The following is a 13,596-nucleotide window of genomic DNA, read 5'->3' as shown; positions in this document are numbered from 1 at the left end:
GATAATGATGATGAAGAGTTCCGGTTTAAACTGAACAATAATAATAATAATAATGATAATAATCATGATAATAATAATAATCAGTCTGTATTAATGCTTTTAGTCTGGTTTTCATTTATTTCAGTTTCTGAGGTTGCAGCAGAACTCTTCATGTTTCCCACAGAGCTCCATAAAGTCATTTTAAAAAGCTTCACTATGAACATTTTGATTCTTCATTATAAATATAAACAGATACAATCAAGATACATTAAACAAATACAGTAGATTTGATTATATTAATAATACTGACCTTCCTTTTTATACAAAGTTCTGTCATAAAATAAAAACATGTACATCAAATATACATTCTTACACTGGACAGTGCACTGCAAAAAAAACCAACAACCATTTTTAACAAGTCATCTGTTCTCATGTTCAGTCTGAAAATCTTTGGTTTGAGATTTTACAGATTTTTAATATAAATATTCTAAAAAAATGCAGAAAAATCTGATTTGATTTGGAATAAAATGTTTTTTTAATCATCATTTGTTTCCAGAAAAACAGTTTTTATGAGTCACGAGGAGTTTGAATGGCTTGTAAAGATCAGTATGTTTGTGTATAAAAAATAATAATGAACCTCCTTTAATGACTTGCAGCTACAGAGTCATTCTCAGTTCGGGCAGGAGCATTTGCACTCTGATATAATGGGGTACTGAACAGGTATCCAGGCGCATTTCAGACCCCCCTTTTTCTGCAGGCAGCGCCATCGCAGGATCGTAAAATGAGTCGATTTGGCAGGTTTGCAGACCATCCCTTCAGGGACCGAACAAGACCGCTTATTGTAGCAGCTCCCCACCTTCACGTAGCGCGGCCAGAATCTGCTGCCCAGGTCGTTCCATGCGTAAACAACCGGGCAGAAGGCGTATGACCACAGCCACAGTTGCAGCCTTCTCCGGAGTTTTTTGCTCGGCTTCTGCTTCTTGCCGTGCTGGACTTCGAACTCCATGGCCCGGATCTCTTTGGGCATCGCTCCGGAGAGCTTCTGCCGCATCTCCGCGTCGCTCACATCCTCGTTCCCCGCGTATTTGTCCTCCGGCGGGGAGACGGACATGAAGTGCGGGTCGAAGTGGCTGCCCAGGACGCTCCTGAGCTCCGTCTCGTTCAGGTCCTTCTCCTTAGGGTCCAGCACTGGATCCGGGTCCTCCTTTAGGTCCAATACGGGTAGAGTGTCGCTGGGAATGGGGCGGATGAGATAGTAGTGTTGGCACATGCCCTCCTCTATCCTGAAGCCCAGAGAGAGTACGAGCATAAACACAGCCAAGAAATAACAGGAGTTATCCATCTCCTCTGTGCACAAGTTCCCGGGCTCGATTAGTCAGAATATTGAGAAATAATCCTTCACAAAGAAGAGAAAGGCGCTCCGGGTTCCCCTCGGATTGTCTGAAGGGACAGTATCCAAGTCTGAGCTGAGAGCGCGCAGCAGACGCACCGCTCGCACCGGGAGACTAACCGCGGCGCGACGCGCTCCAAAACTTCTCAGCAACTTTCAGACTGCAGCTGGCAGGTCGGACAGTGAGAGAGAGAGAGAGAGAGGGAGAGAGGTAGCAGGAGAGGGATTTCCCCGCGTAACTTCACAGTCCATGACCCAGACTCAGCCCCGAGCCTCCCCGGTCAGCAGGTCCCGGTGAGACAGCTCAGCGCCCCGCAGGTCGCTGCTCTCAGTCCGCATGTTGGCGCACCGGCTCCTGCTGCCTCTGGTCCTCCTGCAGCCAAACTGAAGGCGCCTCTGACTGCACCCAAATATCCAACAGGGCGGTGATGTAATCCCTCTCTCTCTCTGATGAGAGACCAACCCGAAAACTCCCTCCCATCCCGCCAAAACACACACACCCGCAGTTTACGCACAAGCATGAATACACAATACGATTAATAAGTTTAAATATATTTGACACGTAAATATTAATATCAGTGATATTAATAAAAGTCAAGGTGATGTAAAATACTTATCAACTATATAATATGACTGAGAAGTATAATCAGTAACCATAAGAATACATGTTTGACTTTTGTTGAACTACTCCTTTAATCTGCAAAGTAACCACTCATTACAGCATCAATGAATGAGAGTAAAATGGAGGCAATACTCTGAACTGTAGAAGCAATAATATGAATAGAGCATAAATTGTTAATACTCAGGTAAAGTACAAGTACTTGAGTAAATGTACTTTTTAATTCCCACCACATCACAAACAGCAGGCTGAATATAAACAGTGTGGCTGTGTGCTGCAGTGCTGGTTGCATTAGTGGTGAGGACTGGTGCAGTATTGGTGTAGTTGTTGTGATGTGTGTTGCAGAGGGTGCAGTGTTGGTACTGTGGGCAGTGTTTGCTGTAGCATTGGTGTTACATATGGAGCTGGTTGCAATGATACTGATGGTTGCAGGGGTTTGGTTTGTTGTGCCAATGGATGCGATGGTGGTGTGTGTTGCAGTTTGCTGTGATGGTTGCAGTAAACTTGTGTTGCAGTGGTGGTGTGTGTTGTAGTGTGTGCTGCAGTGGTTACGGTGGTGGTGTGTGTTGCAGTGTGTGTTGCAGTGGTGGTGTGTGTGTTGCAGTGGTTGCGGTGGTGGTGTGTGCTGCAGTGGTTACGGTGATGGTGTGTGTTGCAGTGTGTGTTGCAGTGGTGGTGTGTGTTGCAGTTTGCTGTGATGGTTGCAGTAAACTTGTGTTGCAGTGTTGGTGTGTGTTGCAGTGGTTGCGGTGGTGGTGTGTGTTGCAGTGTGTTGCAGTGGTTGAGGTGGTGGTGTGTGTTGCAGTGGTGGTGTGTGTTGCAGTGTGTATTGCAGTGGTTGTGTGTGTGTTGCAGTGGTTGCAGTGGTGGTGTGTGCTGCAGTGGTTACGGTGATGGTGTGTGTTGCAGTGTGTGTTGCAGTGGTGGTGTGTGTTGCAGTTTGCTGTGATGGTTGCAGTAAACTTGTGTTGCAGTGGTGGTGTGTGTTGTAGTGTGTGCTGCAGTGGTTGAGGTGATGGTGTGTGTTGCAGTGTGTATTGCAGTGGTTGTGTGTGTGTTGCAGTGGTTGCAGTGGTGGTGTGTGCTGCAGTGGTTACGGTGATGGTGTGTGTTGCAGTGTGTGTTGCAGTGGTGTGTGTGTTGCAGTGGTTGCAGTGTTGGTGTGTGTTGCAGTGGTTGCGGTGGTGGTGTGTGTTGCAGTGTGTTGCAGTGGTTGAGGTGGTAGTGTGTGTTTAAGTGGTTGGTTGGTGGTGTGTGTGTTGCAGTGGTTGAGGCAGTGGTTGAGGTGGTGGTGTGTGTGTGTGTTGCGGTGTGTGTTGCGGTGTGTGTTGCAATGGTTGAGGTGGTGGTGTGTGTTGCGGTGTGTGTTGCAGTGGTTGAGGTGATGGTGTGTGTTGCAGTGTGTGTTACAGTGTGTGTTGCAGTGTGTGTTGCGGTGTGTGTTGCGGTGTGTGTTGCAGTGGTTGAGGTGATGGTGTGTGTTGCGGTGTGTGTTATGGTGTGTGTTATGGTGTGTGTTGCGGTGTGTGTTGCGGTGTGTGTTGCAGTGGTTGAGGTGATGGTGTGTGTTGCGGTGTGTGTTATGGTGTGTGTTATGGTGTGTGTTGCGGTGTGTGTTGCAGTGGTTGAGGTGATGGTGTGTGTTGCGGTGTGTGTTATGGTGTGTGTTATGGTGTGTGTTGCGGTGTGTGTTGCGGTGTGTGTTGCAGTGTGTTGCAGTGGTTGAGGTGATGGTGTGTGTTGCGGTGTGTGTTGCGGTGTGTGTTGCAGTGGTTGAGGTGATGGTGTGTGTTGCGGTGTGTGTTGCGGTGTGTGTTGCGGTGTGTGTTGCGGTGGTTGCAGTGTTGTGTCAGTGAGCTCCGGTGCAGCAGCTGAGGTGCAGACAAACTGCCAGAGGAGTTTTTACGAGTCGTCGTGGAGCCAGACTCGTGTTTATTTTACGACTGTCTCGGCTTGATGCTCAGTCTGTGTTTAGACCAACACTCTCTGCACCTCCGGCTTTTCACCATCAAACTTTTGTTTTATGTCTTTTCATAACGTTTGGCTCAACAGCAGCTTCCACCTAAATCTGATTCTGCCCTCAGCTGGAAGAAGAGGTGACAAACCACAGACAGATCCTTCAGTACACACCCACCTCAGACAGTTCATCTTCAAACTTCTTTTTCAGCCTCAAAATGTGGAAACTCAGCCACAGGGAGGGATATAAAACACATCAAATCAGATGCCTCAGAATATAAATCAGACTGAAGCTTAAACCATCCGCTGTTTTCTCTATAGTGGAAAGATCTGTTTTATTTCCACATGCTGACACTCGCCTCAGGTTCAGTCCTGAAACTGCATTAACTGAAGCTTGAATTAAACAAAATTAACTCAGGCTGATTATTTGCGGTTTTCAGAGAGAACACGAGGCTCGTTTAAAGGGTCTGTTTTTGCTTTGTAGTCACACTAACTCCAGCAGCCAATAAAAGAAGCAGAGAAAGATTCTTAAATGGTCACAATTCATTCAATTAGTGAGTAAAGCCGCTGCTCGGACCGGACTCCTACAGCCAGGAGGCAAAAACCGTTGGAATGTTTACTTATGTTGTAAAGGTTGAATTATGAGGCTGATAAAAAAACAACTCTTGTCTAAGACGCTAATGCAAAAAACGCCGGGCCGAGATAAAGGGCCGACTGTGCTGGTCTGGACCGCACTGAGACCGGGACAAACAGGCCCTGAATGTGGGGAACTGGTTCCTGTTGGGAATCCCACTGCTGAGGGTTAATGTGTCCACATGGAGCTATAACAGCGCAGAGTATGGTGTGACCTGTGACCATCCACACGTTCCTTCACTCTGTAAAAGCAATTAGTGACACGTCCGCCTCTCAGGAAAACCCTCCTTTATAAAATCACTTCACAGGTCTGAGACTGTGGAGGTTTAATGGTCTGTGGTGGAGGAGAAGTCCCAGGTTCAACCGGCAACACCATCCCATGACACGACCTCCCCAGAGCTCATTAAAGGATCATTCAGGTTTAGATAAGACAGATAACTGCTGACAGACAGACACTACGTATATGTCATATATATATATGTATATATGTATATATACAGTGGGGTTCAAAAATCTGTGGTCTAAGTCACTGTATGCACTAACGATTTACTGCCACCACAGTAAGATTCACACAAACTAACTCTCTCTTTCTTCTCTTAAATTTTCAGGCTGCAAAACAAACACTTGTACTAATGTGCAATGGCAAGAACGGCATTCATTCTTTCATTCATTCTTTCATTCATTCATTCATTCATTCACTTACCCATTCATATTTCCAGAGGACAGCTCGGGAGACCACACAGAAACATTACTACAATTAAACAACTGATAAATAAACACAAAAACAGGCAGTAAACATGAAATAAAACCTTGAAAATCAACAAAAGGCAAAGATGATGTATTTCAATCAGGAAGTTAACTTGAATACAGAAACTTTATTTATAAAGACCTGATCCTGTCAACGTGCTGGGACAGAGCCGTACCAACAGAGAGAAAACAGGTAAAGGACGTTTAAATAGTCTTCAGCGAAGTTGGTGATTGGATGATTGAGAGGCGGAGTCTCGGTGTTATGACAGAAACCACCAACTCCAGAGTCCAAACACCAACAACCACACAGGTCGTTTTTTTTAAAACCCTTTGATGACCCTGAGTGTCTCCTGAAATAGCGCCCCTACGGCGGCATGCGTCGGTTGTCATGGTTACCATAATAAACATGCAACTGTACCGAAAGTAGCATACCGGTCGTTGCCGTGGTTACTATAATGGTCATGGCTTGGTTAGGTTTAGGAAAATAATGTGATTTTGGTTGAAATAAGTTCTTTTTCAACATTAAACAATCTTTGATGTCATGGTTATAATAATAACAAACGACCGCGTATGATAGAAACAACATAAACTGCTGGTTTCACATGGGAATCGAACACCGCTCTCCTGTGTCATATTCATCCATCCACCACAACCTCCTCCTGACGTGGACTCTGTCTCTCATTATACTACGTCACTGCACTTTTACCTTTGCTCCTGTCATAATTACTGCAACCACTAGATATTGCCTAGCAACAGACGACCTGTGGGCTTGTTTGTTACAGGAGGACAGTCTCCACTTAAATCACCAAACTTTTACCGTGACAACAGCCTCAACCAGACATCATCTAAAAGCTTTTGACTGACCTGGACTTCGTGTTAAAATGACCTGGATTTAACACTTTCACCTGGTCTGCATGTTTAAAGGGATAGCTGTGTGAGGTAGTCATATATACAGTACTTGGTAGATATTCTGATCAGCATGCTACCAGTTAGCACACCCTCAATTATGCAGAACTTTAAATCCTGATAAAATTTAAAAAGTATGTTGAACAAAAATTCACACCCCCTACCGTTGTCATGAAGGAGGAAACTACCTGTAGAGACCAAAAATGTTTTTGATCCAGGCTGTAAACATGTTTAATTTTGCTGTAAAGTTGGACATTTTAACGTGGGAGTCTATGGGGATTGACTCAGTGTTCGTGCCAGACTCTAGTGGCCATTTGGTGCAGTTCTTGGTACTTAGGTGTTTTTCAGCCTTTAAGGTTGCCACTTGGGTCAGCTGAGTCAATCAGAAAGCTGTGTAATACAGTGTGTTCCGTAGGTGCACTTGTGCGTAGGGATATGGTAGTTCAGCGGTTTACAAATGTAGTGCCAAAGGAAAGTGGTGCTTTCACGGGACGATAAACCGCTGAAAATATTCTACAGTCAGCTGGATCAGACCTGACTCTGCAGAGGATGGAGACAAATGTTCCTCCACAGACTTGTTTTTTTTTTCATTTGAGGCTTTTATCCAAAGGGACCTAAGAAAGGTGACCCCCCCCCCCCCCCCCGTCTGCAGTTGAATTGCAGTATTTGGGTAATTTTCTGGCCCGCTGATGTGACAGTGTGTGACGGGCGCCTCCAGACTGTCATATCTCTGTGGGGAGGAAGTCAGTGGCACAGAGGCGATGCCCAGATAAGACTTCCTCTCTAACTGGAAACCCTTGATCCCTCACTTCCACGTCAGGGGTCACAGAGAAGGGGAAGGGAGGGCCACGGGGGACTTCAGGTCACGGTGAGATGGATTTGGAGGCCCAGATGACTTCCAGGTTCCAGGAAAAGTCACAACCGAACCCTGAGGTGAAAGAGCCAGGCGGTCTGAGCAGAGTCCAGGACCGAGTCTAGACCTGAAACACTGATCCAACATTATAAAGAAATAATATTTGAATATCATCATTATTATTATTATTAATAATAAGATCTCAGATCTGAACAGGATCATCTTTGTAAGGGTGGATTTATACCCAACCTGTTGTATTGGATCAGTCGATCTTCCTTGTGTACCTAATAACACAGGTGCGCTTCAGTATACATATACAGTATGTATACACACATCATTCAAAAAGCTGGTGCAGATTGAAATTAACATCTGTTTGAAACAAAAATATTCCAGCTGCTTAAATAAATGAATAATTTTTATCTTGATCATTCATCCAGGTCCGGAGTCCTGACCCTGACACTGATCCAGGTCCAGCTCATGTTAATTAATGAATCATATCATTAGGAGGCTCTGAGCCTCTCTTCTGATTGGCTGACTGTTTTCTGAGTGATCCAATAAAAATATAGCAGATTTCAGGAAAAGGGCGGGGGTGAGGGGACAATAACTGCGTTCTTGTGACATCACAAAGTTACATTACTCCTGACTGCTCGTTTTAAGGCTCAGGGGCCAGTAGCACAAAACACCTTAAGTTAAGATTTTCTTTAGTCTGAGTTAAGATTTCCTTAAAATAAAAAATGGTTGCACAAAATATACTTAAATCTCCTTAAGGTTTCCTTAAAATGTAGTAAAATGAAGTAAGTATTTAAGGTTTTCTCCTTATCTAATGCCAGCAAACAAACCACTGTAAACTCTCTATTACTGCCGTAAATTTTTCCTTAACTAAGGAAACTTTTTTAAGAAATTCTAGATGGTCGGACAAATCATAAACTGACTGCGGAGCAAATCTATGGAGCAAAATCAATTCCTCATCGTTGAAGCTCCATCAGGTTCTTCTGATCGAGGAAAATTCTTCTTCATTGATCACCATTAACTCAGACATGTTGAGGTTAAGATCCAATCAGAGGAACCTTAAGTTTTTTTCCTTATTTTGGTCACTAAGATCTTAACGGACTTTAAATGATTCCTTAAATATAAGACTAAGATAAGGAGAAAGCCTTAACCCTCTGAAACTCAAGCATTGATGTTATGGATGTCATTTTTTTCTCCCTTTTAAAGTCTTGTTAGGAAGCGTCTGATCAAGTAAATAACACGTTTTTCATATTTTGCTTTTTGGGGGATTTTGTGAAAACGTTGCAAAATTGCAACAGCAGGTCTTTGTGGTTGCAAATATCAGCAATTTAATTTGAACAAAGTCCATGATGATTCAATACTATCAAAATATCTGTCTTAAAAATGAACTTTATTAACATCAAACAGTTTGATACGGCACAAGAGAAAACAACTGTAGAAAATGATGTTTTTTTTGTTTTGTTTTTCTGTCTCATTCTCATGAACGTGATATCTCAAGAACGCCTTGAGGCAATTTCGTCCAATTGGACTTAAAGATGAAAGAAGAACTGATTACAGTTTGGTGGTCAAAGGTCAAGGTCATTGTGACCTAACGAACCACGTTGCAATTTAAATACTTAAGAGAACATTTAAGGAAACCTTAAGGAGAAGACTCGTTTGTGTTTTGTGCAACAGTTTTTATTTTAAGGAAATCTTAAGTTGGACTTTAAGGAAAATCTTAAGATGCTTCCTCCACCTGAGCCCTTTTCCCTGCAAAAACCACCGTGCAGTCAGATCGTCACTCGGCCTCTCGGGGTAAAAACATTACGTCATGATCACATTCACTTATCATCAAAAGCCTCGTCCTGCCGTTTCCATTTTCCACAGATTCCCTGTGTTTTCCCTCGTCTTCACTACAGACTCTCACAGATCCACATGTTCTGAATCACTTTTTCCTTTGATTTTCCAGAACACGGCGGCGATACGGACTCCTCCACTTCAGTGTGTGTTCCCTCTGATGTTCCAACACAACGTCGCTTTAATCTTAATAGTGAATCTGAGGGCCTCCCAGGATGAAGGGCTAACAGGCGGGCTGCTTCGTTCGTGACCCAGCCAGATAAAAACCGAGGAGAGAATAAAAAAAGCAGCTCTTGTTTGTGGGGTATTTAATTCCCCCACAAACAAGAGCTTTGATGGAGAGACAACCGGGGCAATTTGGACGCTCCATTTGGGTGAGAAGGCTTCAAGGTGGCAGAGACGGGTCAAACACACGAACACACGAAGCAACCGTTCATCTGGCTCAGATTTCATCGCCTCTGACCCGCACAACGAAGCCAGAGGAAGAGGAGGACGGCGTCTGTACGTCCTCGTCCTCAAACACAGGCCTGGCTGTGAAATGCAGATGTTGAACCAGATGTTTTCCCTGCTCACTACAAACCAAAACACACAATCAAATGTCCAGATGAACTGTTGAATGAAAATGTCACAGACTCATACACAAAGAGGTGGGGTGAGGGGTTTTTAAGGGAGAAGGTTCGGGGCAGATCTGCTCCAGGACCAGTCTGAAGAGTCCACCTGCCCAAAGACACAGATCACTCCAGATCCAAGCAACACAGGACTGAGACGTCCTGATGGGGTCACAGCTGAGACACGAGGACTAGGGACCAAGCAGAAACCTGCAGGTGTGAAAATGATGCCAACGCTGTAAAACCAAAATCTTTAGTTCCTCGAATCACCACTACAGTCCGGCTCCAAGAGCTCAGGGGCCCCACAACCACATATTTAATACACATCACTTTTTGCTCCACTGAATATCAACATGTCAGGTCCTTCATCCCACAGCCTGTGGTCCTGGTCTCGTAGAGGGACTCTGCGTCAGAATGTGGTTTTAAGACCTGAACCAAACAGTTTTGCTTTTATCAAATCGCTTTAATTTTTCCTAAAATCAACAAACAGGAAACCTCCATCAGACCAACAATCATTTTCCCGATCAATACGTCTGATAGTTATTGCTTTTGATTAATGGTTCAGCTAGTAAAACGTTTATATTCAGATGTTAAATGCGACCAGTGAATTTTTAACGGTTTCCAGTCGACTGATGGAGCACTCAATGCTGACGTGTAGTGGGGGTAAATAGGGGCCCCAACAACAAATGCTTGGCCCTTCAGGAATTGAATCCGGCCCTGACAGAGCAGCTAACATGGCTGCAGACCCCAACACAAACATGAAGAGTATCTTCACTGCAGAGACGTCAGACACTGCTGGACTCTCCCAGACTCTCCACTGAATAACTGGATGTGCGTTTCCACAGCGTCGTGCATTCTCACTGACGGACTTGTTGTGTGCAGAGCCAAGTCCTTGAGCGAGGGGCTAGGGAGCAGAGATCCTGTGGCTTGGACCGCGGCTCTGAAATGCTCCGAGCGCTCCAGCGGGAAAACTCCCTGCCAGCGGTGGTGTGAGATTCCAGTTGGTTCACACCCTCCCACACGGCGTCCTCTGACCGCCGAGGCTCGGCTGTTCAGGAGCCCGGCTGCAGCGGATTCCTCCAACACCTCCAGTCTGAGACTGCATCAGGTCACAGGACGCCAGACCGGAACATTACATTTTATAACTCAATAACATAGATATGTTTGATAGCTCTACTTAGTCTCTGGTTAGTAGTTAGTCTCCATATGATCTGAGCAAACTGTCTGCTGAGATGTTGCTGAAAGCTACAAACGATTGTAAACTGAAATGAAATAGAGATTTTTTTTCTCAAACTTTTTCTATGGAGTCATAGGAGTGCCACAAAAACGAATACATCTGTAAAAGAATAAGTAAATATAAACAGGAATAAATAAAAGAATAAGAAAAAAAAATGTGGAAATAAAAAGAGAATTATAAAAAAAAAAAAAAAAAATGCTTTTATCTTTTTGCTTTTAATTTACATGATTGTTTTGCTGCTACCATGGTAGTGGCTAATAAATAAAATAAAATAAATAATCGATTAACAGAAATCAGCTGCTCATGTTTGCAGCTTCTCAGAGGAGATGATTTGCTGATTTTTCTTCGCATAACTTTCATGTGTTTTTAATGTTTTTGAGGTTTGGCCCAAACAAAGCAGTTATTATTTCATTATAACAGCATTTATCACAAATTTTACCATGAATTTTCATAAACAAAACTATCAATTAATTGGAAAATAGATTTTAAAAAAAAACTTAAAGCTCCCAGTTTTCTTCTTCTTCTATGTTTTATTTGAAGTGTTGATCCACAAGAAGATATATTTGTGGTTTTAAGAACCAAAAAAAATCTCAATGTAGTTTTACATCTCCTCTCTCAGGCTTCTCTCTGGAGCTCTAGTAACAAGAGGTCGGTGAACCAATCAGAAGAGAGGACACTCTGAGCCTCTCTTCTGATTGGCTGACTGTTTCCTGAGTGATCTGATAAAAAATATAGCCGATTTCAGGTAAACACTCAGAGAAACCAAATCCTGCAAGGTTCGGATGGTGGGTCCATGTGGGCGGGGCTTGGGGGGGTGACTGCTTTGTTGTGACATCACAAAGTTCCAGAAGTCCTGACGGCTGGTTTTAAGGCTCAGTTTCTGAATACAGGCTGTGTGCATTTGATACTTTCACAGTATTAATATAGAACCTAGACCTGCTTTATAATCGAACTACACATGGACATATACTTTATACTATATGGACCTTTAAGACACGGTGTCCGCTCAGCTTCACTCACACATTAACATGTTTGAAATAATCTGATGATTCGACACCAGACAGTCGCCCGTTACTCACCATGTTCCCGTCTGGAGGCCTGACAGCGGTGTAGCGTTACTTCTGATTGGCAGAGCTTGACTCACATACCCAGAATGCCACAGATACAGCAGCGAGGACGAGAAGGCGGTGATGAAAACCCCAGCGGCGGACACGCCGTGGCTTTATCTGTATCCGCCAGCTGACAGCACCTTCTGATAAAAGACAAACTCACAGCTTCACGTGCACAACATCCACATGAGACAACGTTTATTTCAGCTGGTAAAATACATCATTCATGTTGTAAAATGCAGGAAAACACTGGAGGCTTTTTCTTTTTTTTTAACAGTCCATTAAAATGAAATGGTCTTTAAGCTGCAAATAAATAAAGTCAAAAGTGGATCTTGATGCTTCAGGATAAATGAAGGTGATGCAAAATATACAGACAGAGGTTTGTTTCTGCTTTGTTGGGAGAAAATATGAGGACAGAGGAATGTGTGAGGAGTCGTTCACACCTGACTCAAGGCTCAGGTACAACATCCTGTCCACACCGGACGTTAAAAACATTTCAAAATAAAAGCCTTCCTCACATGAACAGACTGGACTCCTGAGGACAAATATGAAGACTGAATCCTCCAGATTCAGACGTGATAAAAATCTGAACTGGTCAGAAATCAGACAGACCAGTCTGTTACTGGGAGAACTGGTTTAATGATGTTTTATTACAACTTTTTATTGTCATAGCTCGACTGTCCGTTCCATGGGTTATCAGCACATCAGTGTTGGCTGCATGAATCAGCCTCGGAGTTTGATGCTTGGCTGCGACTAATGAGAGCTCAGACTGAAGGAAGATCAGGAGTGTTCATGCTCAGTTTGATAAACAGGTACACATCAGCTGAACTCCCTGGTCTGGTTGTTGCACGTGGTTCCGGAGCAGTCACTGTTTTCTGAGATCTTTAACATTGCTCAGGTGAGTGTTATCAGGACTGACAGACGAGAGCTACGAAAATAAACTTCAAGTTGAAATAAAGCATAATTTACAGTGTAGTGTTTTTTTAATAACACTGAAGAAGAGTTAGATGTTTGTTTCCTTGCTGACAGTGACACAGAGGTCTGATACTAAAATCATGTCAGTGTATTCAGTGTGGAGTTGCAGCAAGCAGGTAATTAGCTTAGCTTAGCATTAAGACTGGAAATGGGGGGAAACAGGTAGCTTGGCTCCACATTTTTCTATGGATTAAACAAGAGACGCGTTTTACTGATTTAGATTCAGAGGAGTTAGCAGGTCGATTCATATGTTCTATATTTAGTTTTGGAGAGATCCGAGCTGTTTCCTTCTGCTTCCAGTCTTTATGCTAAGCTAGGCTAACGATCTCCAGACATCAACATGATTTCAACATCAAGCTTTTCGTCCAACTTTCAGCAAAAGCTCAAACAAACCAAACGTCAGACTGTCGCGGCTGCAGCCTCCATGTGTCACTTTAATAAACATCATCCTCCACTTTAAACCTTTGTACAGTCATTAATGAGAAAAGCTGCCACAGTTAATGCCCAATTGTATCAATTATTCAATTAGCTTTTATTCCATAATTGCTATGTGCAAACATTAAAAATGCACTTTTAAACAGCGTGCATATGTGTTAGGAACCTGTGCATGATCAAACAGACAGACTGTCAGACATCATTAATACAAATCAAACTGCTGCACTTTCTGGTGCACGTCGTAGGAAGAAGAAAAAACTGAAGAGGAAACACACCACCGGCCCTCGAGGGAACAACTACAGTA

At 43.5% G+C, this 13,596-nt stretch overlaps 1 protein-coding gene across 1 annotated transcript in view; it reads right to left on the bottom strand.

Annotated features, from left to right (window-relative positions):
• Window positions 1-1,875, bottom strand: part of nog3 (noggin 3) — a 2,624-nt gene extending 749 nt beyond the window's left edge. The window contains exon 1 of the mRNA XM_056366295.1: window positions 1-1,875. This exon is cut by the window's left edge and continues 749 nt beyond it. Within this exon, the coding sequence (XP_056222270.1) occupies window positions 650-1,321 (672 nt within the window). The 5' untranslated portion in view covers window positions 1,322-1,875 and the 3' untranslated portion in view covers window positions 1-649.
• Window positions 1,876-13,596: the final 11,721 nt, after the last annotated feature.

The sequence above is a fragment of the Seriola aureovittata genome, chromosome 21, assembly GCF_021018895.1.
Source record: "Seriola aureovittata isolate HTS-2021-v1 ecotype China chromosome 21, ASM2101889v1, whole genome shotgun sequence".
NCBI classification, from domain to species: Eukaryota; Metazoa; Chordata; class Actinopteri; order Carangiformes; family Carangidae; genus Seriola; species Seriola aureovittata.
This window is presented reverse-complemented; position numbering and strand designations above follow the sequence as displayed.